The sequence below is a fragment of the Bos grunniens genome, chromosome 4 (genome assembly GCF_055505025.1).
Source record: "Bos grunniens cultivar Pamir isolate PY7600 chromosome 4, Bosgru_T2T1.0, whole genome shotgun sequence".
Classification (NCBI taxonomy): Eukaryota; Metazoa; Chordata; class Mammalia; order Artiodactyla; family Bovidae; genus Bos; species Bos grunniens.
The window spans coordinates 27,104,774-27,131,586 of NC_141168.1; the positions used below are offsets into that span (position 1 = coordinate 27,104,774).

Consider the following 26,813-nt stretch of genomic DNA (forward strand, 5'->3'; position numbering starts at 1 on the left):
CAGGTTAATAGATACGAAGTGCTTAGAGCTAGCAAGCATTTAATAAGAATTAGCTCTTACTGTTATCATCATTATCCTTATACACATGTAAAGTACATAGTAGATAATCAGTGTTAGTTCCCTTTCCTCTTCCTTTGGAATTTGGCTCTGGGCAAATTGCTTGTGTCCCCATCACTTGAGCAACACGCATAAACAGGCACACTTAATACTGCACAATACCCTCTGAGTCATCTGTGGGTAACACCCCCTTTCCTCCACCCACTCTTCCTTTCCACAGGATCTTGAGTCCAGTTCCCAGTTTTCTACTGACATCTTTCTGGAGGAAGTGGGACTAGCAGGCTTCCCTCAGAGAAGCCTGAATTTCTCTGACAGCCCAAGGGGAGGAAGCTGTGGATTCGAATGCACCTGGTCCCACAGATATCCCTTGTAGAGGCAAGAGGTTCCCAGAGGGGGCCTGGGATTGCCATGAGGATCCATGCCCACATATACTCCCCAGCAGGGGACACTTGCTTTCTGCAAGTGTCATCACTGCAGGGACAAGCTGCACGTCCTTGCTCATTCATCTCATGATCAATGCGCAGTGAGGCAGCTGTGGCCAGAGCCTTTGTCCATATATAGAACCAACTGGCCAGGAAGGACAGCCAGCACATTAAGCTGACATCGGCCCGACATCTGTCAGTGGTGACCTCATTAGAACTGAGCTCTTGGCCTTGCAGAATAGTTTGCAGAGGAAGTGAAGGACAAAACGAGATTACGACCAGGTAAGTGGGTCAAGACGGGGCCTCTGGAAAGAAGCACATCAATAGATTATACAAAAACCTTTTATTTACTGTTTATATTTTGTTTCCTTATCCCTACCCTCTGATCTGGAACCCAGCCAGCTGCTAAAGCTCCCTGCTGTCTGGTTCTTGACGCTGGGGCCTTGGATGGGGGTAATGAGAGGTGGGAACCTCTTCACCCACCGACTATGGAAGTTGAAGGAAGCATTCCTGCCTGGCTGAAGTGTCAGCAGCTTCCTAAGGGTAGTTCCTCAGTCAGAGGATCCATCCCCTGAGAGATAGCATGCATCTCTCTGAGGCCCAGAGGCTTCCCATCACTCGCAGCTTCTCCACCATGCCAGGCTCTATGGCTGAACCAACCTCTCACCTGGAGATGGAGCCCAGCAGCAAAGGGGTAGGGCGTGGGGGCAGGGTGGAAAATGCTGCAACTCTGGGTCCTAATCAACAAACAGGAAACAGGAAGAGGCTGGCCTGGTTGAACCGAAAGGGGAAAGGAGGGTGCCACAACACCCAGGGTGGGTTACTGGCCTACGGTGGAGCCAGCTGGACACTTTTAAGAGAGGTTATAGCCCCTATGGGAGTAAGTACTCCCAGCCCCACAACCAACCAGAAAGGGGAGAAAGGAGCTCTGTCCTCAGGTGGACAAAGGGATAATGACCCAAAAACACTTTTGGTCTGAGAGTGCCAGGGAAGGGCACCCATTGGCACAAACAAGGGCAGCCAGCCCTCATCTGCCAGACAGGGGCTGGCCACCACAGCCCATGCAAGTATGCATGCAAGCCCACGCAGCCTTGCTCGCACCTTTACCGCCACACTAGGAGCTCTGCTACCCATGACACCGCTAGAGACTGACGCTGCCAGCCAGGTGGGGCAGAATCAAGGACCCTAACCTCCAGGGCCCTGCCCCGATGAGGCCTAGCTGTGGAGATGTCAGGGCTCCTTCCTGCAGTCCTGGTGCCATGAGCCGTCCACACTGAACTCTCCCGGGAAGGAACTGGGCCCTCAGGTGCTCGCGAAGATGAGATCCTGGACAGAAGCACTCTCAGGGAGGAAGAAAAGCCTCGGAACAGTATTTGTTCCTCCTTCTTGTTGCAGGTCCTACTCTCCAGGCTCAGAAGTCGGAGTCTGCATCCATGAGTTCCGCCTCCATCAGGTTGGTGCGGGAGTGAATGGGCCCCAGTCCCTGCCGGCGGCCCTGCGCCCAGGCCACAGGGGCTGGGGCGCTGGGCTCTGGGCAGAAGGGGTTGGAGACCAGAGTCCAGGCTCCAGGTCGGCAGGACTCCCCAGGTCCCCAGGCGCCCGCGGCCACCAGGCACTTCTGTCGGGGCAGCTGTGGCAGCCGAGGGACCGCACTAGGGGCGGAGGCAGGGCCCAGGGCGGGGAGGTGAAGCTCCGGGGGTGGCACCAGTGGGCACACCTCCTTCTTCCTCTTCCTCCGCTTCTTCTTCCGGCCCAGGCGCTTCTCCAGCTCCGGGGAGATCTCTGCCTCAACCAGCCACAGGTTGGCTTTTTCCTCCGGGGGCACTGACGGTGGGAGAGAGAACGGGAGCCTGGGACTCTAAGCTCTGTGCGCGTGGCACCTTCTCTCCCCGGGCCCCTTCTCTTGGAGCCGGGAACCCATGCTATAGTTCTCCAAGGCCTTCCCCTCCCTCTCCCCTGCCGGCAGCTCCTGTCACTCCACTCCAGGACTTTATTCCAGCCTCAACATCCCCCACCTTCCTACAGGAGTGGAAATCCATACCTGGCGTTGCCACCGGGGTGACAGACACATCCTGGGGCAGTATGGCACCTCTCCGGGCCACCATCTTGGTGACGTGCTGGGCCCAAGCAGAGGACACGTCGGCTGAGGGCTCATTGAGGTCAAAGGCCAAGCCCGCTGTGGAGATGGAAGGAAAGGGCAAGGTGCCATGACTGCCCAGGCCCTCACCGTGACTGCTCCTTCCATATTCAGTACCATTCACCTTCCCCCAGCCCTTGGCTCCCACTCAACTTAGCACACAAAGCCCACCCTGGTGGGCACAGCCAGATCTCTACCCATCCCCAGTTTGAAGGGCATGGGGGCCTGAGGAGACGCCAGAAACCCAGTGCCCGAAACCTGACTTCCTGTAGCCCAGGGAGAACAGGGGAAGAAGACGGTTGAAGGTGAGGGAGATGAGTCCTTTAGAACCAAATCACCAGCAAGCAGACCCAGGGGCAGAAACAGAGGGGAGAGTAGCCTGGGATGGAGTGGTGGGGGGATGGGGGTGGGGGGTTGGAGAAGAAGGAGTATGTAGACAGAAGGAGCGCCATTCCTCACAGCCTTGCAAACAGACCATGAAGCCACACCAGCCTGGAAGGGAACTGGGAATGCGCTCCAGAGGAAAACAGAGTAGCAGCTCACCCACAGGCCCGTCGTGGGAGACGGTGTGCATGCTGAAGGAGAGCTCCTGGCCTGGGTTCTGCAGTAGCTCCCGCCGCTTGGAGAAGGCCTTGGCGATCATCTTGCTCTTCTTGATCCGTTTGGGTTCATCATCACTCTGCCCCGTCAACCTGAGGGCAAAAAGATGGGGCAGGGGGCATGGAGGAGCAACCGCTTCCCCTCAAATCTTGCAAAAGACCAGTAAATCCATTCCCTCCAGGAAAGGAGCCTCCAGAGCTCTGAAGAGTAGAGGCCTTCTCTGCCAAAAAGGGAGGCCAGAATGCAGGGCTCCTGTGCCCAGCTCTCAAATCACTCCTCTCTTAGAAGACACGAAGGCACAGTCTTTGGCCCATCCTCGCAAGGACACAAGGTGTCACCAGGGGGCAGTGGTGAGCCACAGGAAAGGCCGCTTTCGGCCGCTCGGCCCCTCAGAAATCACACCTGCTCAAGGCTGCGCTGGGACTTGTGAGACCTGACCGAGCCTACAGGATGCTGAGACTGAGAGAACGAGGCAGCCAGGTCAGGACGGGCTGCTGCTGACCCCACCTGCACCAGGTGCGCCTCCAGATGAGCAGTGTGGCCTTGGTCCAGACCCAGGTGCTCATGGAAATGCCAGTTCCAAACATGGCAAATAGGTTGATCTTCTCCACCAGGAGGCTGGGGCGATTCTTGATCTCACAGTCAGGGATGGGCTTCTTGGTGGGCAGCCCGATGGTCACATTGGCCTGGCATCTGTGGCAAGGGGTAGTAGACGGGTGAAGCTTTCTGAGTCTCCCTGGTGGTTGCCCAGACAATCAATCCCAACACTAGAAAGAGTGAAGCCCACATCAATGATTTGCAATCCTAGGTGATCATTAGAGTCACCTGGGAGCTTTTAATGACTCTTGATGTTTGGGCCACACCCCATTCAATGAAATCAAATTTCTGGGGGAGGGACCCAGGCACACACTGGAAGCTGGAGCCTTTAAGGACGAGTCTGAAGCACTTAGGATTTTTAAAATGTATTTATTTATTTATTTGACTTCGAAGGGTCTTAGTTGCAGCATGTGGGAGTCAGCATGTTGCAGTCAGTTCCCTGACTAAGGATCACACCCAGGCCCCTTCATTGGGAGCATAGGGTCTTAGCCACTGGACCACCATGGAAGTCCCAATGAGCATTTTAACTCCTATTCCTCGTATCAGTACGGACTGCACTTTTTGAAGTAGCTGAGGTGCCTTACCCTCGCAGATTTATCATCATGTGACACAAAAAAAGCACAGGCAAACCCAGAAAGCATTAATGGGTTGTTAACCTGTTGTAGAGCGATAACTATTGCTGTGCAGGGATTTGCAATATGCTCTGTAAAGAGTCCATGAGAAATAGAAATCAAGATCTGTGGCCAACACAAGAGGTGGGGAGAAGCCAAAACATACAATGGCTTAACAGTTACAAACGCACCAGCCAGGCAGCCTTGGGGATGAGAGGGAAGGGCGGAGCTGGGCAGGGACCCCAGGGCTGTTGGCCATGTCTGCAAATTACGGAGCAACTAACAGTGTGAGCACCCAAAGCAAGACAGGCAGTTTCTCTCGCCCTCTGAGGTTGGAACCTAACAGACCCCTGCTGGATCGCAGAGAGGGGTCTCCAGTGCCCACCACTGCAGGCCCCCAGTCCCCTACTCACAACACGTAGTCCCGGAAGCTGCGCTCCCACTCAGCCTGGTTGAAGAAGTCATAGAAGTGGCAGCTGAAGGTGATGAGCACAAAGCCAAAGGCCAGGAAGCCAAAAATGCCTGTGGAGGGTCAGGGGTGGGGCAGGGCGTCACCCATCCCAGGTGTGGGAGCGGCGGTAGGGAGGAGGTGTTCGCCCCACACGGGCCTGAAAAACTCTGGGGTGACTTTGTGCTGGGCTCGGTTTAAGAACTGTTTTCTCTACAAACTTATGGTTACCGAGGTGGGGGAAGTGGGGCACGGATAAATCAGGAGTTTGGGATTAGCAGAGAGAAACTACTCTATATAAAATAGATAAACAAGGTCCTATTATATACCATAGGGAACTATATTCAATATCCTGTCATAAACCATAATGAAAAGAATATGAAAAATTATCTATCTGTAGATATATATATCTGAGTCACTGTTCTATACACTAGAAATTAACATTGTGATTTAAGTACACGTCAATAAAACATACCGAAGAATTGTTTTCTCCAAAATAAGATAAGAAATTAGAGGCACTTAAGGGTTCTAAATAGGCCTCAAGTGTTGACATGAACTTGAATTTTTCCAACTGAGAAGGAAGGTACCTTCCCTTTTGATCTGCTACTACCAGCATCACCGCCAACACACACACACAGAGCCTAGTCTTGCCCCCTGGCTGCTAACTGCTAACTTCAGCCTCCAATACCCTTCCCCAGTGGGCGTGATGATGGACAGACCCACTCACCCAGACGCAGCATGGTCTCGTTGATCTTGCTGGCTGCCTTTTCGCTCAGCAGCCCAGGGTGGTTGCTCTTGATGGAGAACAGGGTCATGACTCCTGAACATAAGGGAAATGGCAGACATTAGTGGGGGCCAGACCACTCTTCTGGGAGGCATGGGTGTGTGGCATCCCAGGAGGGTCCTATGGTCCTGGAATCCCAGGTCTGATGACTCTTGTGCTGATTTAAAGCTGGAGGAACTGGAGACACTGGAGTGCAGCTGGTGGCAGACATGCTACAGACAGGAAAGACTGGAGCAGGGCAGGCAGACAGTGGAGACCAAAGACGCCTCACTCCTGGTCCAGCCTCCCTAAGAAAGGCAGTGGGTCAAAGTTATTATGATGAAAAAGGCCAAAGAAGAGACCCCAGGACACTGCTGTCCAAGAGAAATATAATGTGAGCCACACTCATAATGTCAAATTTTCCAGAGATGGCTGGATGGCATCATCAACTCAATGGACACGAGTCTGGGCAAACTCTGGGAGACAGTGAAGGACAAGGAAGCCTGGCATGCTGCAGTCCATGGGGCCACAAAGAGTCAGACATGACTGCGCAGCTGAATAACAACTCATAATCTCAAATTTTTTAGAAGCCACCTTCAAAAAGTAAAAGGACACAAATGAAATTAACTTCAATACACCTTAAAAACAATAAATCATTGTCTACGACATTATTATTTCAACGTGTAATCCATATAACAAGCTGTTAATGAGACTGTTTACTTCTGTGTGTGCTTGAGTCTTTGAAGTGCAGTTTGTATTTTATGCTATGAGATGTCTCAACCTGGACTAGTTTCAACACACGTGGCTGGTGGCTACCGCACAGGAACACACAGATACAAAACACATCAGAGGCCCAGCCACTGCCAAGGAGACGGAAACAAGGTGGGCTGAACAGGAGCTGGGGGAGGAAACTGAAGTTTACAGAGAACGCTCAACAAAAATGAGCTCAGACACGGAGGCTCATTGTGGAGGCGGCAGATTGAGACAGGGAAATGAGGAAACAGAGAATCTGTGTGTGTTGTGAAAACTCTGCGTGTGTGTGCACCATGGGCAGAAAGGAGCTGAGAAACCAAGTTCCAGAGACTGAGCGTGTATATGAATTCAGGGCACACACACGATGGAAGGCCCCCAGCTGGCCCACATGGATGAGATAGGTCACTCAAGGTGTTTATCACACAAGGGCATCTGGTCAGAGCTGAGCAGGGGTAGGGACCCAGCCCAAGCTCCACTCAGCAAGCCGTTAGCCTTCAAACAAGGCTGGATTGAGGGCAGCATTTTTCTAGCCGAACAAAGGTGCTGCCCCACCCTAAGTGTCGTGGTGCTGTGTCTGTCTGTGGTGCTGTGTCTGTCTGTGGTGCTGTGTCTGTCCTTCCCCTTTACCCCAAGGCCCCAGTGAGCCAGCTGAGGTCCTGCCTCAAAAGCAGCAGAGCTGGCAGCTCCTGGCTCCTGCTTACACAGAGTAGGTGCTCAGCCCAGTCCTCACTCACCTCGGATGAGGAAGTAACCTCCCACAATGAGCACCAGGCCAATGGGGGCCAGCACGAAGCCAGCGCGGTATCGGTAGTTCTTATAGCCCACAAAACAGATGCCGCTCACAGAGTCCCCGTCCACCTGCAGGAGGAAGGGGTAGGGGGACAGAGGGGGTCACTTTCTCCCGCACCCACGTTCGCCCCACACAGGTCCCCACCCTGTACCAGTCACTAGACCTGGGCCACGGCGAGGATTGCCACAGTGAGGACAAAGGGGAGTGACCACGTGAGCAGGTGGAAGTAAGAAGTCTTGCCGGAGAGAGGCTGGTAGGTGGTCCCCAGGGCTTTGAAGGAGGTGTGCCAGGCGTAGGTGAGGACCACAAACCAGACAACGCCGGCCATCAGGGCGTAGTACACGATGACAAAGATGATGACGCAGGACAGGGTCTCATTGGAGCTGTGCAGACAAGTGGGGTGTCACTTGGGGTGCTCATTCTGTATTCCATCTACCAAGTCTCCCCCCCTCTGGCCCTGTGGTCCCCAGACTCCTGGCTTCTAAGGTCTGAAGGTTCTTCTAGGAGTCAGGGCTTGGAGACCGGGCTTGGGTCAGAAGTGAAGAGGATACAGAAGATGTGAACGGTCCAGGCTCTAGTGCTGAAGACCTTGGGTGCAACAAGGCAGAGCTGAATCCCACGCTGAAGTCTCCATTTCCAGTCCAACCTGCCCCTTTTGTGGAAAATGGGCATCAGCCTCTTCCCCTCGCCCTCGCCTCTGGGAACCCAGGACACCTACGTGGGCTCCCCGAGCCTCATGGTGCCATCAGCACGGCAGACGATCTCCCGGCGGGCCCCATCCATGAACTGGGCCAGCCAGCCAATGCTGCCCACGAAGAAACATGCATTGACATAGAAGAGAATGACGGCAGGGTAGCGATTGGAGTTCCGCCAGTCAGCCACAAATGTGGCCTAGAAGAGAGAAGAGGGGCCCGTTCCACGGGGTTAGGGCTGTTCTGCCACTCTTATTGGAACTCCCCACCCCTCTAATCACCACCCTTCCCTGAAGACCCCTGTCAAGTTCTCCTCCCCCCGATTCCCAGAGCCCAGCCTCCCACGGACAACTGGCTCCCTTCCTACTTTACAGGCAGCCTGAGGGTCCCGGGCCCCCGCCTCTCCCTCTGCCCTCCACCCGGGGCCTGCCCTCCGCTGACCAGGGTGAAGAGTGTGCAGAGGCCCGTGACAGCCCCGAAGGCCGCGATGTAGCTGTGCATGTCCTGGTGCTCGGCCTCGGTGAAGAGCGGGTTCTGACACTGGATCCCACAGCCCTCCACATCCTCATACCAGCTCTTGGGGTTGTCGGTCCGAACCAAGGGAGCCTCGCATTGGCCGGAACTGTTGAACTTGATGTTCTGCACCTCATTCTGGCAAGGAGAGAAGGGGAGAAGACAATACAACGGAAAGCAGCAGGCTCGAGGTGACCTTTGGTTTAATAAGAGGTGCAGGGTTAGCACGGCAGAGAGGCTGAAAGCGCAGGTGCTGTAGACAACCTTCCAGCATCTGAATCCCAGCCTTGCCGCTCAGGGACCACATAGCCTAGGGCAAGTTACGTGACCTCCCTGTTAGCTCCGTTTCCTGATCTATAGGACAGCAGTACTTACTTCATGGTGTGATCTAAGGGTTAAATGAATAAATGTAAGATGTTTAAAATGTATTTGGACAGTAATAAATAATGATTACTATTATTATTAATGTGCTCTCCCTCACCCCAGAACTAGATCCCATCCCTGTCTTGGTGTCTCTCGCGTTTTACACGTGCAAGCCCAAGCCCTGACTCCCTAAACAGACAATAAACTTTCTGAGAATAGGTTTGTCACTCATGACTCCTGTAACTCCCCAGTAAGTAACAGAGTGGGTGCTCAAAAATGTTTCATAGCTAGATAAGATAATCCCTGATGGACTGGCCCAGTTTTGGTTTGGGTCTGTGGCTCGCTGAGCCCATGACTTGGGATCTTTCAGCACAGTAGGCTCTGAGCTTCCCTGCCCCTGCTGGGCCCTGTCCCCATGCCCAGCTCAGCCCTGGCCCTGCAGAGGACTCACCGGGCAGCCCTCGGGGAAGTGGTCGGGGGTGCAGCGCAGGAAGTCAGGCCAGCCCCGCTCCCTCTCCACGATGGCACAGGGGCCGCGGGTGGCCTGGCAGAGGGTGCGGCTGGGCAGCTCCACCCGGTCGTTCTCACACTTAGGCATGTACACAGCACACAGTAGGGGCTGGATCACTGCCCAGCAGCGGGGGGCATTCCGGAGGCCTGCGGGTGTAGCCACAGTGTGGATACATTGCAGTGAAGACCCCTCCTCACTCTGACCCACAGACCCAGCTGCATCCCTGTTCCCTGGGCCTAAGGCATCTCTCTTGGCCATGCTGCAGGCCATGATTGCTCAGCACCGTCAGGCACAGCATTTCTCAGCCGAGCATTTGGGCGGGACTGTTCTTTGTGCAGAACTGTCCCATGTACTGCAGGACATTTGGCATCCCTAGACCGTGCCCACTAAATGCCAACAGAAACCCTAAGTCCTAGTGACAACCAAAAAAATGCTCCCCACCCCTCCCACTCCAGGGTTGGGACTGGAAGAGGCTTGAAGAGGACTTCTGGGACATTGGTAGTATTCTATTTCTTGATCTGGTACCAGTTACATGGGTATATTTACCTTGTGAAAATCAATCTGTGCCCTTTTCTCCATGTATTAATATATTGCAGTTCAATTAAAGTTTTTAAAAAGCCCCCATTTCAAAATGACCCACTAAAGGAATGTTGGCACCTCTGGCTGAGAACCCAAAATCAATTTATCTTTTACTTTTTCAGGGGCATTCTTAAACCTTCTACAGTCCATGCGGAAGGAGGGCTGTGGCACCCACCCCCACAGGGCCCGTGCACCAGATCCAGGAGGTGTTTCCCCTTGCCCAGACCCCCGGACCCTTGTTCCTCTTACCAAGCTGAGGTGGGACAGAGAACAGGTAGGAGTTTAGGAAGAGGTAGTCAGGGGAGCCAGGTACTCCAAAGCCGGAAGAGGAAACAGGAAATCAGATGGAGAGAAACAGAGGAGGCTGTATCCAGTGCAGGGGGAGGAAAGGTCTTGTCAGCAAGACGCACGCAGGTGGAGGTCTCCCAGCACCCCCGCCCCAGCCCAGGCCTCTACCCTGCTCCCCCGTGGCTAAGCTCACTTCAGCATTCCATCCCTCTATTCCTCCTGAATCATCCCTCCTGCAGGAACACCTATTTCCCAAACAAGACGTTGTATTAGGAGAAGCTTCTGAGGAAGTGAGAGCCAACATGGGGAACTGCCCAGGCTGGAGCTGGTGGGGGCAGGTAACTTCTCTTTTGGGGAAGGGAGGGATAAGGAGCATGGACCTCGAAATTTGGCCTGCCTGAGTCCAAATTGTGGCTCTACCATTTCCTGGCTGTGTGATCTTGGACAAATTACTTAATCTTGAGCCTTAATTTCCTCATCTGTGAAATGGGGATAAAAGATTTAGTGGAACTGTGGTGCAGAGTGAGATAATGTACCAAATGTACATAGCCCAGTACCTGTCATATACTAAGCACTCAAGAGATATTAGCTGTTACTGTTACTTATCTGAGGCCTCTGACCACTCATAGCTCTCACTAGCAAAGCCTATTCTAAGGATGCAAAGCAAATTCCTATTGCTTAATAGGCAGTGTTCTTGGGGGACTTCCCTGGTGGTTCAGCGGCTAAGACTCTGCCCAGGTTTGATCCCTGATCGGGGACTAGATCCCACATGCTGCAACTAAAAGGTGCAGCATGCTGCAACTAAAGATCCACATGCAGCAACTAAGACCCAATGCAGCAAAATTATATATATATATATATAAAGTTTTTTTTAAGTGACAGACTTTATTTTCTTGGGCTCCAAAATCACTGCAGATGACTGCAGTGATGAAAGTGACTGCAGCCATGAAATTAAGATGCTTGCTCCTTGGAAGCCTGGCGTGCTGCAATCCATGGGGCTATAGCTGCTGCTGCTGCTAAGTCACTTCAGTCGTGTCCGACTCTGTGCGACCCCATAGACGGCAGCCCACCAGGCTCCCCCGTCCCTGGGACTCTCCAGGCAAGAACACTGGAGTGGGTTGCCATTTCCCTCTCCAAAGCATGAAAGTGAAAAGTGAAAGGGAAGTCGCTCAGTCGTGTCCGACTCTTAGCGACCCCATGGACTACAGTCCACCAGGCTCCTCCATCCATGGGATTCTCCAGGCAAGAGCACTGGAGTGGGGTGCCATAGAGTCGGATACAATTAAGCAACTGAACTGAACTGATATTTTAAAAGAAGACATGTCCCCAACAACAGTTCTCAGACCTGACTCAAATCAGAATCACCTGGGGGACCTTTATCCCTCTAGATGGAGAACCCAGTCTCCAAAATTCTGACTGCCTGGGTATGGGTGGAGGATACAGCAGTGGTTGCCAGGGGATGGAGTAGGAGATGACTTTGCCTACCAAGGGACAGCACGAGGGAACATTTGGGGGTGATGGGGCTGTTCTCCATCTCGAATGCAGTGGCTGCATCCAGGCTATGCCTTTGTCTAAACTCATAGAACTGTGACAACAAAGAAAGTGAATTTTACTGGATGTTTATTAAACAATACATTTTAAATAGGGAGGAGCTCCCTAGAGTAAAATGTTTTAGAGGAGAAACAGATAGACGTTGAATAAAGATACTGTGGAATATGGGCTGGTCTTAGTGACTTGTTCCACCAATAAAATGTGGTGGCAGTGATGTTCTCAGACTCTCAAGCCTAGATCATAATAAGAAGCCATTCGGTTTTTGCCTGGGTCTCTTGGAACCCTTGTTCTTGGAGCCCAGTTGCCATGTAATCAGATTAACTATCCCAAGGCTGTCCTGCTGAAGAGGCCTGGTGGAGAGACTGTATAGACAGACCCTGGGGCCAAAAGAAGGGAAAGTTCAGTTCAGTTCAGTTCAGTTCAGTGGCTCAGTCGTGTCCGACTCTTTGTGACCCCACGGACTGCAGCACACCAGGCCTCCCTGTCCATCACCAACTCCTGGAGCCTACTCAAACTCATGTCCATCGCATCAGTGATGCCATCCAACCATCTCATCCTCTGTTGTCCCCTTCTCCTTGAAAGAGAAAGAGATGCTGCGTTTTTCAAGTTCCTAACTTTTCCAGATATCCCAGTGAAGGCCACAGACATCTGGGAACAGAAACAACCCATCCCTGCTGCGTGCTGCCCAGATTGTAGACTCATGAGCAAAAGGAATGGTTCTTGTTTTAAGCCACCAGGTTTTGGAATGCTTTGTAATATAACAATGAATAACTATTAATAGAACACATGCACACACACATACATATCCTTTATCTTTCTGGATTTTGTGATATTTGTGGTAATTATCAGCTTTGAATATATGTATGTGTGTATGTATATATATATGTGTGTGTGTGTATATATATATATATATATATATGTAATTTGTTTACATATTTGGCTGCACCGGGATCTTAGTTGCAGCATGTGGGATCTAGTTTCCTGACCAGGGGTTGGACTGAGGCCCCCTGCATTGGGAGCTCAAAGTCTTAGCCACTGGATCACCAGGGAGGTCCCAATTATCAGCTTTTTAAAGTGTGTAACTTTTCTTTTTTTTTTTTTTCATTTTAAATATTGTTTTGTACTTTAAAAATAAAATCCTCAAGGAAAACATAGATTATTAAATAAATCTTGAAAGACAATTGAGGGAACTTCCCTGGCAGTCCACTGGTTAAGACCCCAAACTTCAATGCAGCGGACTCGCATTTGATCCCCTGGTCAGGGAACTAAGATCCCCCATGCCATGCAGTGCAGCCAGAAAAAAAAGAGAAAAAGAAAAAACAAACCTACTGCATAGCACAGGGCACTCTATTCAATACACTGTAATGATCTACAGGGAAGAGAATCTGAAAAAGAGTGGACATATGTATATGTATAATGATTCACCTTGCTATACAGCAGAAACTAACACAGCATTGTAAATTAATTTTAAGTAATAAAACAATAAAATGTAATAAAACTAATTTTAAATATAAAATAAAAGTTAATTTTAAAAGTAAAAACTCACTGAAGAAAAGCTAAAAAATCAAACTGCTTAAAAAAAAGAAAGACAACTGATGAGGCAGCTCAGGGAAAAACTAAGTTGGATCTTTACCCCATTTCTTCCATAAAAAATAAATTCCAGATAAATCAAAATAACTACATTATTTTTAAAAAATTAGACTACTAGAAGAAAAAGTGGAAAATGTTTTTTGAAAATCCTAGTGTGGAAAAGGCCTTTTGAAGTATGACACAAAACTAGAAATTGTGAAATAAAAGATTTGAAGAAAAGACTTCAGAAAAATAGACAGTGGCTGCCCAGGTGGTGCTGGTGGTAAAGAATGAAGCTGCCTGCCAGTGCAGAAAAATAGATAAATTCAGCAGGGTAAAAAACAAGATCATGAGAAAAGCAACACACTGAGAAAATATATTTCCAATAAACATCACAGGTAAAGAAAGAATTACTTTCTTTATGTGCATAAAGCTCTTCTAAATCAATAAGAAATTCATAATCCTATAAAAAAATAGGCAAAAGATAAACAAGAGATCACACACAGAAAATACAAATGGCCTTTAAAAACATAAAGAGATGTTCAGTCTCACTCAATAAATGTGAAATAGAACTATAATGACATATTTTTTAATCTTTAGAAGGATAAAGGTCAAAACATTTGAAAATGCTACATTGGCAAGAGCGTACGGGAAACTGGCAGTTTTGTACATTTTTAGTAGGAATAAAAATTATTAAATACTTATGGAGACTATCTGATACCAGCTGTCAAATATACTCACAATTCCACTTTATATGTTCACAAAAATCGTATATAAGATTATTTATTGTAATATTGTTTGTAATAGCAAAAGAGTAGAAACATCCTTAATATATATCCATCAATAGGAGACCTACTAAATAAAATGTCACACATCAATATAATAGAACACTATCGAGGCTTGAACCATTTGTGATGAACTGAAACAACCTCCACCGTGTCCTGTTAAACGGGTGCAGTTGAGTAGAGGACACTCAACTGAGCCTGCAGAACCACTACTGGTTATGGGAGGGAAAATAAGAACACACATACATCTGTACACGTTAGATTCTACAAAAAGACACACAAATTAGTGTTGGCGGTTGCCTCTGGGAGGGGAAATGGGGAGCAGGCAGCAGAAATGGAAGGGTTTAACTTTGGTTACTTTTCAATTTTGTACTACCTATTTTATTAAAGTAATTTAGCTTAAAAAATAAATATGCAAATTACTGGGATGGGGGAAGCTTCCCAGAGAACAGAAGGAAATGCAACTGGAAACAAGAAGAAAGGGGACATCGATTTTATCTATTTTTTTTTCTTTTTTTCTGGCTGTGAGACTTAACCACTGGACTGCCAGGGAATTCCCTTGTTTTATTTCCTTAATAAAATACGAAATAAAAAGAAAAAATATGAACATAGGTGTTATAATAGTTTCTTCACTTTTTCTATATTTATGTACTTTAAAAATAATATTTGACACAATTTTACCTCAGATATGCAGATGACACCACCCTTATGGCAGAAAGTGAAGAGGAACTAAAAAGCCTCTTGATGAAAGTGAAAAGAGAAGAGGGAAAAAGTTGGCTTAAAGCTCAAAATTCAGAAAACTAAGATCATGGCATCTGGTCCCATCACTTCATGGGAAATAGATGGGGAAACAGTGGAAACAGTGTCAGACTTTATCTTGTGGGGCTCCAAAATCACTGCAGATGGTGACTGCAGCCATGAAATTAAAAGACGCTTACTCCTTGGAAGGAAAGTTACGACCAACATAGATAGCATATTGAAAAGCAGAGACATTACTCTGCCAACAAAGATCCATCTAGTCAAGGCTATGGTTTTTCCTGTGGTCATGTATGGATGTGAGAGTTGGACTATAAAGAAAGCTGAGCAGTGAAGAACTATGCTTTTGAACTATGGTGTTGGAGAAGACTCTTGAGAGTCCCTTGGACTGCAAGGAGATCCAACCAGTCCATTCTGAAGGAGATCAGCCCTGGGATTTCTTTGGAAGGAATGATGCTAAAGCTGAAACTCCAGTACTTTGGCCACCTCATGTGAAGAGTTGACTCATTGGAAAAGACTCTGATGCTGGGAGGAACTGGGGGCAGGAGGAGAAGGGGACGACAGAGGATGAGATGGCTGGATGGCATCACTGACTCAATGGATGTGAGTCTGAGTGAACTCGGGAGTTGGTGATGGACAGGGAGGCCTGGCGTGCTGCGTCACAGAGTCGGACACAACTGAGCGACTGAACTGAACTGAACCGAACTGAAACTTTAAAAAAGAATTTGGGTGATTCTGATGATCAATCGAGTTGAAAACCATTGTGCTAAGGATGGTTCAGCATTAGAAAATTTCATCAATGCAATTTACCACACTGACAGAAAAAAATCATATGATCATCTCAACAGAGGAAGTGGTTGATAAAGTTCAACATCCATCCATGATAAAAATAATAATTGGCAAATTAGGAATATAAGAAAATTTCCTTAATCTGATTAAATATAACTACAAGATTCCTATACCAAATATCACATTTAATGGTGAAAGGTATAAAAGCTTTCTCTTTAGAATGAAGAAAAAGTCAAGAATGAAGACTGCTGCTACTATTATCACTTCTATTTAACCATGTACTGGAGGTCTTAAGTAGTGCAGTAAGGCAATAAAGAATATAGGACATATAGCTTGAAAAAGGAGAAACAAAACTCATTATTCACAAATGAGATAACTTTGTATGTATATAAATTTAGTTAGTTTACTGTATTTAAAATTAATTGTATCTCTATGCAACAAACAAAATGAAATGTAAAAGCACAATTTATAACAGCATTAAAATGTCAAGTACCTAGGAATAAATCTAAAATGGTATTTAGAACTTTGTGCAGAAACCTGCAAGAAATACTGAGAAAATTAAAGATCTACATAGAATACTTAATGAAATGATTAGAAGACACAATATTATAAAGATCTTTATAATATTATAATTATAATAAATTAATTAATTTTATTTATTAATTAAATTTATTAATTTAATTTATTAATTAAATTAAAAAATATAAATTTTTATAAATATAAATTTAAATATAAAAAAATATAAATTAATTAAATTTATTTTATATATATAAATATATATATATATATATATATAAATAAATTAATTAATTAAATAAATTAATCTATATACTCAATGTAATTCCAGTCAAAACCACCAACAAATACTTTTACATGAAAATACAAAGGGTTAAGAATAGACCACACCGTCTATTAAATAGTGCCATCCTCTAAAGCAGAGGTTCTTAGCCTGCAGGTCACAAAGATAATTTAGGGGTCCATGAACCTAGATGGGAAAAAATTATATCTAACTGGAATTTAGTCTTTCCCAATTATGAATATGAGCATCAAACCACAGAAATGATAGCAGTACCTGTGGCTCTGTCACAAATGGAAATTAGATACTTTTGTTGGAAACACCTCAAAATATTTTTACTGCTCATCACTACCTTGACATTACAGTGCTTATTAAACCCACACTAAATCTTATCTAGTGTACTAATAAAGAAGCACACATACATTAGATTGCAAACTTGTTTAACACTTGATAACTATATTTCAATATAATTCATTTCTTTTGTAATCCTATATGCTTTTCAATCCTATGGGTTCTACTTTATGAAATAAAAATATTATACTGAGAAGGGGCCCATAGGTTTTGAAACATATACATTGCTGCTGCTACTGCTAAGTCGCTTCAGTCGTGTCCGACTTTGTGCGACTCCAGAGACGGCAGCCCACCAGACTTCCCCGCCCCTGGGATTCTCCAGGCAAGAACACTGGAGTGGGTTGCCATTTCCTTCTCCAAACATATACACTACCATACGTAAAACAGATAGCTAGTGGGAAGTTGCTATACAACACAGGGAGTTCAGCCCGGTGCTCTGTGACAACGTATGGGGTGGGATGGGGGCTGGGGTGGAAGGGAGGTTCAAGAAGGAAGGAATATATGTATACTTATGGCTGATTCATGTTGTTGTATAGCAGAAACCAATGCAACATTGTAAAGCAATTATCCTCCAATTAAAAATAAAATTTAAAAAAAGGACCATGCTATAAAGATATGATAATTAAAGGGAATTCCTTGGTGGTCCAGTGGTTAAGACTCCAAGTTCCCAAATCAGGGGACATGGGTTTGATCTATGGTTGGGGAACTGAGATCCTGCATGCCCAGAGGCATGGTTTTAAAAAAAAGGTATTATAATTAAGATGGTATGATAAGAGATAGACAAATAGACGTATGGAATGGAATAAAGATCCCAGAAACAAAAACATATTTGAACACTTGATTTATGGCAGACCAGTATAGAAAAGAATTTTTTTTTAAATAAATGATGTTGAGACAATATATATGAAACTGGAGTTCTAAAATAATCAATTCCAGGTGAATTATGTACCTAAAATGAAAGGAAAGAAGGTAACAGAATGAATTCTTGACTCTGTGGTATGAAAGGACTTAAAAGTAAGACACAATAAGCACTAATCATAAAAAGTTTGATAAATGACTACCTTAAAGTTCAGAACTTAAGACACTGAGAGAATGAAAAGGCAAGCTGCAGAATAGAAAGTATTTTCAATACTTACAACCAATAAAGGACTCATATATAGCGTATATAAAGAACTACAAATCTTACAAATGTGACAGATAGTCTGACAGAAAAATGGGCCAAAGATCTGAGCAGAGGTTTCACAAAAGAAGAAATCTAAATGGCCAGTGAAGGAACATCTGAAATGGCGCTTAACCTCACTAGCAATCAGGGAAATACAAATTAAAAGCACAAATACATACAACCATGCAGCCACTAGACTAGACTGGCAAAAAAAAATTTTCTTTCAAACTTTAAATTTTTTATTTTGTCCTGGGGTGTAGCCAAGTAACAATGTAGTAGTTTCAGGTGAGCAGAAAGGGACTCAGCCACACATACACATGTATCCATTCTCCTCCAAGCCTCCCTCCCATCCAGCTTGGCACATAACACTGAGCAGAGTTCCATGTGCTATACAGTAGGTCCTCGTGGGTCATCCACTTTGAGAACAGCAGTGTGTACATGACCTTCCCAAACTCCCTAACTATCCCTTCTCCTCAGCAACCATAAGTGTGTTTTCTAAATCTGTGTCTCTTTCTGTTTTGTAAGTTCATTTGTAAAATTTCTTTTTAGATTCCACGTATAAGGGATGCCATACAATGTTTCTCCTCTGTCTGACTTAGTTCACTCAGTGTGACACTCTCTAGGTCCATCCATGTTACTGAAAATGACATTATTTCATTCTTTTTTGTGTGTGATAATTGCTTATTTAAATTAAAAAAAAAATTTGCAGCGTTGTGTTGGTTTCTGCCATACAACAATGCAAATCAGCCATAATTATACTACATCCCCTTCCTCTCGAGCCTCCCTCTCCTCTCTGACCCCAACCCTCCAGGCCATCACAGAGCACCTGACTGGGCTCCCTATGCTCCACAGCAGTTTACCGCCAGCTTACAGCTGATAGGGTATATACGGTGACGCTATTTCTCCATTCATCCCGCTCTCTCCCTCTCTCATTGTGTCCACAAGTCCATTCTTTACACCTGCATCTCCCTTCCTTCCCTGAAAATAGGTTCCTCAATATCAATTTTCTTTTAACGGCTAAATAATATTTCATTGTATATAAGTACCATATCTTCTTCATCCATTCCTCTGTTGATCAACATTTAGGTTGCTTCCACATCTTGGCTATTGTAAACAGTGCAGCAATGAACACTGGAGTGCATGTATCCTTTCGGATCATGTTTTTCTCCAGATATATGCCCAGGAGTGGGATTGCAGGGTCACATGGTAGCTCTATTTTTAATTTTTTAAGGGACCACCATACTGTTCTCCAGAGTGGCTATACCAATTTACATTTACACCAACGGTGTAGAAGGGTTACCTTCTCCTCATCCAGCATTTGTTTGCGGATTTTTTGATGATAGCCATTCTGACCAGTATGAAGTAATATCTCATTGTAGTTTTGATTTGCATTTTTCTAATAACTAACAATGTTGAACATCTTTTCATGAGACATCTATATGCCCTCTTCAGAGAAATGTCTACTCAGATCTTCTAGATTGGCAAAAATTTAAAACACCGACAGTACCAAGTGTCAGAAATAACATGGAGCCACGGTGACTCTTCTACAGGAATAGTGAATGTAGAAGTTGGTACAATCATTTTGAAAAACTGGCATTATCTAGCAAAGCTGATATGCATGCCCTCTTACCTAGCAATTCCATTTCTCTCAGTATGTACCTAGAGAAATTTGACCTAGGGGCACCAGGATATATACAAAAGAATATTCATAGCAATGTTATTCATAGTAGCCAAAAACAGAGATAACTTAAATGTTTAAGAACAACCAAAAGGGGACTTTCCTGGTGATCCAGTGGTTAAGAATCTACCTGCCAATGAGGGGACATGGACTTGATCCCTGGTCTGAGAGGACCCCACATGCCAAGGAGCAACTAAGCCTGTGCACCACAATTACTGAGCCCACGTGATACAAGTACTGAAGCTCGCACGCCCTAGAGCACATGTAAAGCAACAAGAGAAGCCTGTGCATCTCAACGAAGAGTAGCTCCTGCTCACTGCAACTAGAGAAAGCCTTCGAGCAGTAACAAAGACCCAGCACAGCCAAAAACAAAAACAAACAAAAAAGAACAATAAAATAGATAAATTATGGTATATTGTACAATGGAGTACTATTCAGCAATGAAAAATAAGCTGCAACAACATGGATGAATTTTACAAAATAACATACAGCAAAAGAAATAAGACATAAAAGAATACACACAGCTCAGTTCCATCTGTTTAGAGGTAAAAAACATGCAAAACTGATACACCGTTCAGGGATTCCAAAACTAGATGGTAAAACTATGGAGGAAAGAGGGAATGATCATCAAAAACATCCGGGTAGTGGTTACTTCTAGAAGAGGAGGGAAGGAGATGTGATTGGAAAAGACAGAGGGAGCTCCCGGGTGGCCCACCATCACTTGACTCAGGTGTCATTTTATATTTATTTATTATTTAGTACCTCTGTGTCATATGCACCTTCTGTATACAGGCTACATTTCACAATTCAAAAGGTAAAAATCTGAAGCAAAAATGAAAACTTGAGCCCATGGGCGTTTCTCTGTATTTTTATACTTTCCAAAAATATATATTTTAAAAATGATTCTGATCATCAGCCAGGTTTGGGAACAGCTCTAAGGAAATTCTTTCTGGTCTGCCTTTGCAAATAACAGACCTCCTCTCAATCTCTCAGCTAGATGTCTGAGTAGCAAATGAGAAATTCCTCCCAGCTTCTCCAGCTCTTCCCTACCAGCTGCCCCCAGCTGGGACCCAGGGCTGCACACCCCTGTGCACACACAGAGCACAGCAGTGGTCAAAGAGGCTACGTGCTGGTTCTCAGGGACCTATTTCCCCTGCCAGCCACAGGTCTCTCTTCTTTCTTACCCCACTTACCAAACCAACCAGGTCTGGCCAAATGTGAGCCATAGCCTGGATAAGTATGTTTGTCTGGTCAGCTTGGAAAGCCTGCGAGGAGACATTTCAAACTATCCTGGGGTAAGATGCTGAGTGCCTGAAGAAGCCCAAGTCTAGAGAGTTGAAAGATATAGGAGAGACAGACCTGAGTTCTATATAAACTTACAAATTGGCCCAACCTGAGACATTCCTCACTTCCAAAGGCTCAGCAGTCTAGGCTGAGGAAGCTCATAGTGGCTACCTCTCTTCAGCAACTCCTATTCTAGGTTTGGCTGAGCATCAAAGAATTGATGCTTTTGAACTGTGGTGTTAGAGAAGACTCTTCAGAATCCCTGGGACTTCAAGGAGCTCAAACCAGTCAATCCAAAAGGAAATCAGTCCTGAATATTCATTGGAAGGACTGATAATGAAGCTGAAGCTGAAGCTCCAATACTTTGGCCACCTGATGCGAAGAGCCGACACATTTGAAAAGATCCTGATGGTGGGAAAGATTGAGGGCAGAAGGAGAAGTGGGTGACAGAGGATGAGATGATTGGATAGCATCACCAACTTAATGGACATGATTCTGAACAAACTCTGGGAGATGGTGAAGGACAATTGCATGCTGCAATTCATGGGGTCGCAAAGAATCAGACACAACTGAGCGGCAAAACAATTCTAGGTTTGCTGGGACTCTCCACACAGATGTCTTCCCTGGTGACTCAACTGGTAAAGAAGCCGCGGCTACCCACTCCAGTATTCTGGCCTGGAGAATTCCATGGACTTTATAGTACATGGGGTGGTAAAGAGTCAGACACGATTGAGCGACTTTCACTTTCCACACAGATGTCCAATAAGCCCCTCTAATTCACATGACCAAAACGAACTCGTACTTTCTTCCTAAACCTCCTCCTCCTCTAGCATTCTCCAGCTTAGTGAGAGGGAATGATACCACCTTCCATCCAAGCCTGAAACCTGGGTTCTCCTGCTCACTCATCAGCAAGTCCCATTGGTTCTACTTCTGAAATCCCAGGATCTGTCCATTTCTTCCAGGCTGTCACCCCAGTACTGACCACCATCATCTCTACTTCAACCATCCCTTCAACAAGCAAACCAGCTTCAGGCTTCCCTTCCTCCCATGGCTTCTTCACACAGTACTCAAGGAGATCGGTCTGAAATGCAAATATGATTCCATCTCTCTTCATTAAAAGACTTCAGTGCCCCCTTCTTATTTTCCGGCAAACATCCAAACTTTCCAATATGGGATATGAATCCCTTTATTTTCTAATTCTCTAGGTCTTATCTCTCAGAATCCTATCCCTCACATGCTTTGATTCAGTTCTACTGAAATTCTTATACTTCCTTAAAAGTATCAAGCCCTCTCGCCTCTACACCTTTGTACATCTATATCCTCTTCCTATCCCTTCCCACCCAAATCATCCTTGGCCCCAGAAACTCCTACTTATTTCTCAGGTTGTGGGTTAAATGTCAGTTCCTCCAGGGGTCTCTCATTGTTCCCCAAAGTCCTCTGTGTTCCTTCATCATCCTACCAGGTCACAATACCTCGTAGAGGTGTTGCTAAAGCCTGGTTTAATTGTCTGTCTTCCCTTGACGGCAGGGATCCTGTCTGTATTCTCCATCTTTATCTGCCCCAGAAACTGATCCAGGATGACTTGTAGCCAGCATCCAAACATCTAACTGAATGAATGAGTAGAAAGCTATGTACTCAGAACTCAGATTAAAAAAAAAAAAAGGAAAGAACAAGTCTCTACTTTCAAGTTTACAGACACCCTAAATTATTTCTACCTACAAAAACACCTCCAAGAGCCAGATGACACTGACTACATCTTAAGCCAAATCAAGTCTACTAGCTCAGGACAGGACAAATCACTAGCCAGAACTATTAGCTGAAGGCTTGTCTGTGATTCTCACTTTTGGCTCTGGTTCACTCTACCCACTTACTGACCCAGCCCATACCTATACCTGCTTCTGGCTCTACTTCACATGAAACATCTAGCAGAAAGACTAGACATAGAAAAGGAACATCCAGAAAGCATATGGGAATGGGACTGAGCTGAGGGATGAAGGATGAGGGCAGAGAACTCAGTTAAATAAGGACCAGGGCTCAGTGCCGGAACCCCTGTAGGACTGTGTCCCACCAGAGTCACAGCTAGTGAGGTTCAAACCTATGCAGCCAGCAGATGGTTCTAACTCCTAAACTTTTCTGCCAAAACCACTTCTGCCCAGCAACTGCTTTCAGGAGCTTGGGCTGGAGAGAGGTTCATATCCTTCCACCTTGATTTGATGATAACTACAGAAGGGCAGCATCACACATGCATTTAAGTTGGGGGAATTCAACCATAAGCCCCTGTTAAATAAATAAGAAGAGATGGGAGGAACATATCCTTTCATAGTGTGAGCAGCTCAGAACTGGGTGAGATTCTAGTTTGGAGACATTTAGATTTTCCATACAATTGGCTCCTAAACTCAAAGGTGGAGAAGGAAATGGCAACCCACTCCAGTACTCTTGCCTGGAGAATCCCATGGACAGAGGAGACTGGCAGGCTATAGTCCATGGGGTTGCAAAGAGTCGGACACGACTGAAGCAACTTAGCAAACTCAAAGAAATCTTGTTGATACCTTTCTTTTGTGTGTGTGTTTTTTTTTAATTTTATCACTTCTGCATTTATGTAATTTTAAAAACTAAAATTATATTTTCTATGTATGCCCCTTCTTACATACTGTGCATTACTATATGTTGCACACGCATACAAACATATTACCATCAAAGAGGATATGAACACAAAGTCACAGAGACCTGACATTGTGGCCATTTGTGATTGTTTTCAAAGTTACTGTTGATTACACATGGTTTCTGCCTACATGTTGACTTTCGAATCCAATACCCACAAAGGATGTGGCTCCACTATGGGTACCATCCTCCAAGTTCTTCCTCTGACATCTGTACCAAGCGAGGAATGACATGGCTTTGTTCAACATCCAGCAAAGACTCAGAACTCCAGCGGTCAATGTGACAATGACAGGCAGCCTACAAACACTTCTCTATCAAGATGCTGGGGCAGAATGGACATGTGGGACATCCAAGACCTATCAAAAGAAGGAGGTTCCCATGTCTGCTCCTGGCTTTTGATTTTAGTTTCTGTTTCTTCAAGGACAATTTTGGAACCACACTAGCTACAAGCAAGGGGTGGCGAGGCAAGTTCCCTTCCCTTATCTTTAAGTCCCCAGACCGGAAGAGTGACAAGCGGGGAGCTAATCCACTCCACACTGCTAAAGAAGGACCTTCTTGGGTTTAGTCTGCAGTTTTTCAGATCAGGTCATAATCCCAGCTTGAGGTGAGGCTTCTGGGACTTCAGGCCACCATGTAAGTATCCAAGGGCCTGGACACTCCAGCCTTAAGTGTCCTTCCTCAACGCAGACCAGTCTGAGAACCCAAACTTCCCAAGAACACACAAATGATGGTTAGACGAGTCTCATTCCTTCACAATTTCGGACAGGGAACGGAGTCCCCATTTTTCAGATGAGGAAACCGAAATCTCCTGTCAAAAGCAGGACAAGATCACAATCCTCTGGACTTCTGGCTCCCAAAACAAGGTTTCTGGAGCTTTCTGATTACCTTTTAATTAGTCATTACCAGGGGTTTCTTACCTTTCACAAATTTCACTCAATTTTTTCTGCCCATCTTCCCTCAATGCCTAAATCTTCTACCCCCATCTTTCCCTTTTCCCTCTCCAATTCGATTTCCTGGTCTCTGCTCCAAGGTCTAAACACCTTGCATTCCCGAGGACCCTGCTTCCAGAGTGGTACCTACGTGGAGCATCTCTTCTTAAATAAAAAAAAAAAGGAGAAGTCCTTTCTTGTGGCTCAGAGCCCCCACCCTCTCGCTCCGGGGGCCTTCATTCCCCCCCATCCTTTGCTTCCTACCCTGCTCAGGCCCTTTGTGACCCACTCCCTCAACTTCCTCGTCCTCCCTCTTCATCAGCCCAGGGTCTCAAGCCTGCCTCCCAAGTTTCAGACTCTGTTCCTCCAACTCTCCCGGGTGCTGCTCCCACCTCTCACAAGCTCAGGCCCAAGCCTATTCTTTCGGAGAGTCCCCGCAACCCACCGCCACGGCCCCCGACCCGGGCTCCGGCTCCCGCGCGCTTACCCGACCAGAGCACGAGCTTGCCGTGCGCCTCCTCCTGGGAGTCTGAGTCCCCGGCCAGCAGCGTGGAGGTGGCCCCGTAGGGCAGCGCCGAGCCGAGGCACACGTTGTAGCGCAGCGGCTCGCAGGGGGCGGCCCGGCCGCACTGGCTCAGCAGCGGCGGAGGGCCGGTTACGGCTGCGCTCCTTCTCGCGCTCCCGCCCGCGCTCCAGGGCCCCGGCCGGGTCGCGTTCCCGCTCAAGGCCGCCCCCCGGCCCGGGCCCCCTAGCAGCAGCAGCAGCCCCAGGAGCAGGAGCTCCGGCCCCCGTGCGAGGCGGGCAGCGGCCATGGCCAAACCCGCCAACTCAGCAGAAGCCCCGGCGCCCCCGCCCGCTCTCCGGAGCCCACCCCCCCGGCCACACGCGCCACCCTGGGGACCGCAGACGCAGCTCAGGCGTCCTGTGCGCCCCGAGAGTCCGGTGCCGGGTCCCCCCGGACGCCCCGCGCGCCTCGGGCCCTCGGCACCCAACTTCGCAAACTTTGGAACCCGGGGCCCATGTTGGGCGGCGGAGGCCCGGGCCGGGATGCACAACTCTCTACCCCTTCCTAGCAATCCAAGTTATCTTCACCCCCGGGAGCCCTCTGGGCCCCCAATCTCCAGCCCCATTCCTTCTCCCACCATTAAAACCACCTCCTGGCCCCGCGATGGAGGCCAGGCGCGGGCCGGGGGTGCCGGACTGGGTCCCCGGCTCCGCCCCCGCGCCAGCCCGCCTCCCAGACGCCCCCTTCGCGTTACCGCGCCTCAGACCCCCGACTTCTCCCCGCCAACTACCCGGCTCCTTTGTTGCTCTAGCTCGCTTGGCTCTCTGGAATGCACGGGCCTCGCCGAGCCAAGCCCGCCCGCCCCCTCCACCACACGGCTGGGGGAGGGACTGGCCGAGGGAGGGAAGAAGAGGGGAGGGATGCGAGAAAGGAGGAGCTGGAGCTTCAGTGTCCCGGGAGCCTGGAGAGGCCCAGGCCAGGGGGCTCCGGTGACCTCGCCGCTGCCTCGGGGCACAAGATGGGTGGAAATCGGAAATCGTGGCCAGTAATTGCCACAGACTCAGCGGGCATCTTGACTGGCCTGAGGATCGTTCAACTTGGCCGTCTGCAGAGAGTGGACTCTTCTGGTTTATGTGGGAGAGACAAGGGATGCCTGAAGTCAGCTGAACCTTCTACTGCATCTAGAAGATCCCGCCCTGCTCCCCAGTCTGCCAGTCTTTTCTGCTTTTGGTTAGATCTTTCAGCTTGTTCCAGAGCTCCATGGAGAAGACCACCATTTGTCCAAGTCCTTCCAGCTAGGGACCTGTGCGAGAGATGACCTCAGAGTCACTCCAGGCAGCCTCCGCTGCCTTCAGAGAGCATTCAGAGAGCATGTGTCTGGAAACCAAAAGTGTGGGCATCAAGTTTTATTGCTACAAATGTGTGAAACTCTGAACTGTGGTTGCCAATGGCTGGCCCTGGTGTGTCTTTGGTTATGGCTGAAGGAGGCCAGTCCCTCTCTGATGGCCCTTTGCTGCTCATAGGCTACTCATAGGCTGGCCCAGGAAGTTTAAGCTGCTCTCCTTCCCTACTCTGCCATTCTTCACATTTTCTCACTCTTTTTCTTGTCAGTCATGGAATTTGATTTCACCCTGTAGTGGTTTCCACCTCTAAATAACCAGTGGTCCAGCCAGGGGAGTGGACTTGCAGTGAGCAATTCTTCCTGTTGCTCATGGGGCAGCACACTAAGGTGGCTTTTCCTTTCTCACCAGGACCCCTACCCCTTCAGCCTAGCCCAGGTGGACTAGTCTTGTTAGGCTTGGCCATTTTAGAGCAGATTAGCTATTGTACTTCAGCTACCATCCTCAAGTAGTGCATAAGCCCGAGAGGATTT

The 26,813-nt window shown here is 47.3% G+C and overlaps 1 protein-coding gene across 1 annotated transcript; it reads right to left on the reverse strand.

The window, feature by feature from the left end:
• Positions 1-807: 807 nt before the first annotated feature.
• On the reverse strand, positions 808-25,835 carry SMO (smoothened, frizzled class receptor). The gene is made up of 12 exons (XM_086395716.1): positions 24,923-25,835; positions 9,198-9,403; positions 8,312-8,521; positions 7,897-8,069; positions 7,342-7,561; positions 7,123-7,246; positions 5,600-5,692; positions 4,838-4,946; positions 3,724-3,909; positions 3,160-3,308; positions 2,521-2,655; positions 808-2,303 (listed from the first exon to the last, which is right to left on the reverse strand). The coding sequence occupies exons 1-12, from the start codon at positions 25,245-25,247 to the stop codon at positions 1,891-1,893; spliced, it is 2,343 nt and encodes a 780-aa protein (XP_086251842.1). The 5' UTR covers positions 25,248-25,835; the 3' UTR covers positions 808-1,890.
• Between the last annotated feature and the right edge of the window lie 978 nt (positions 25,836-26,813).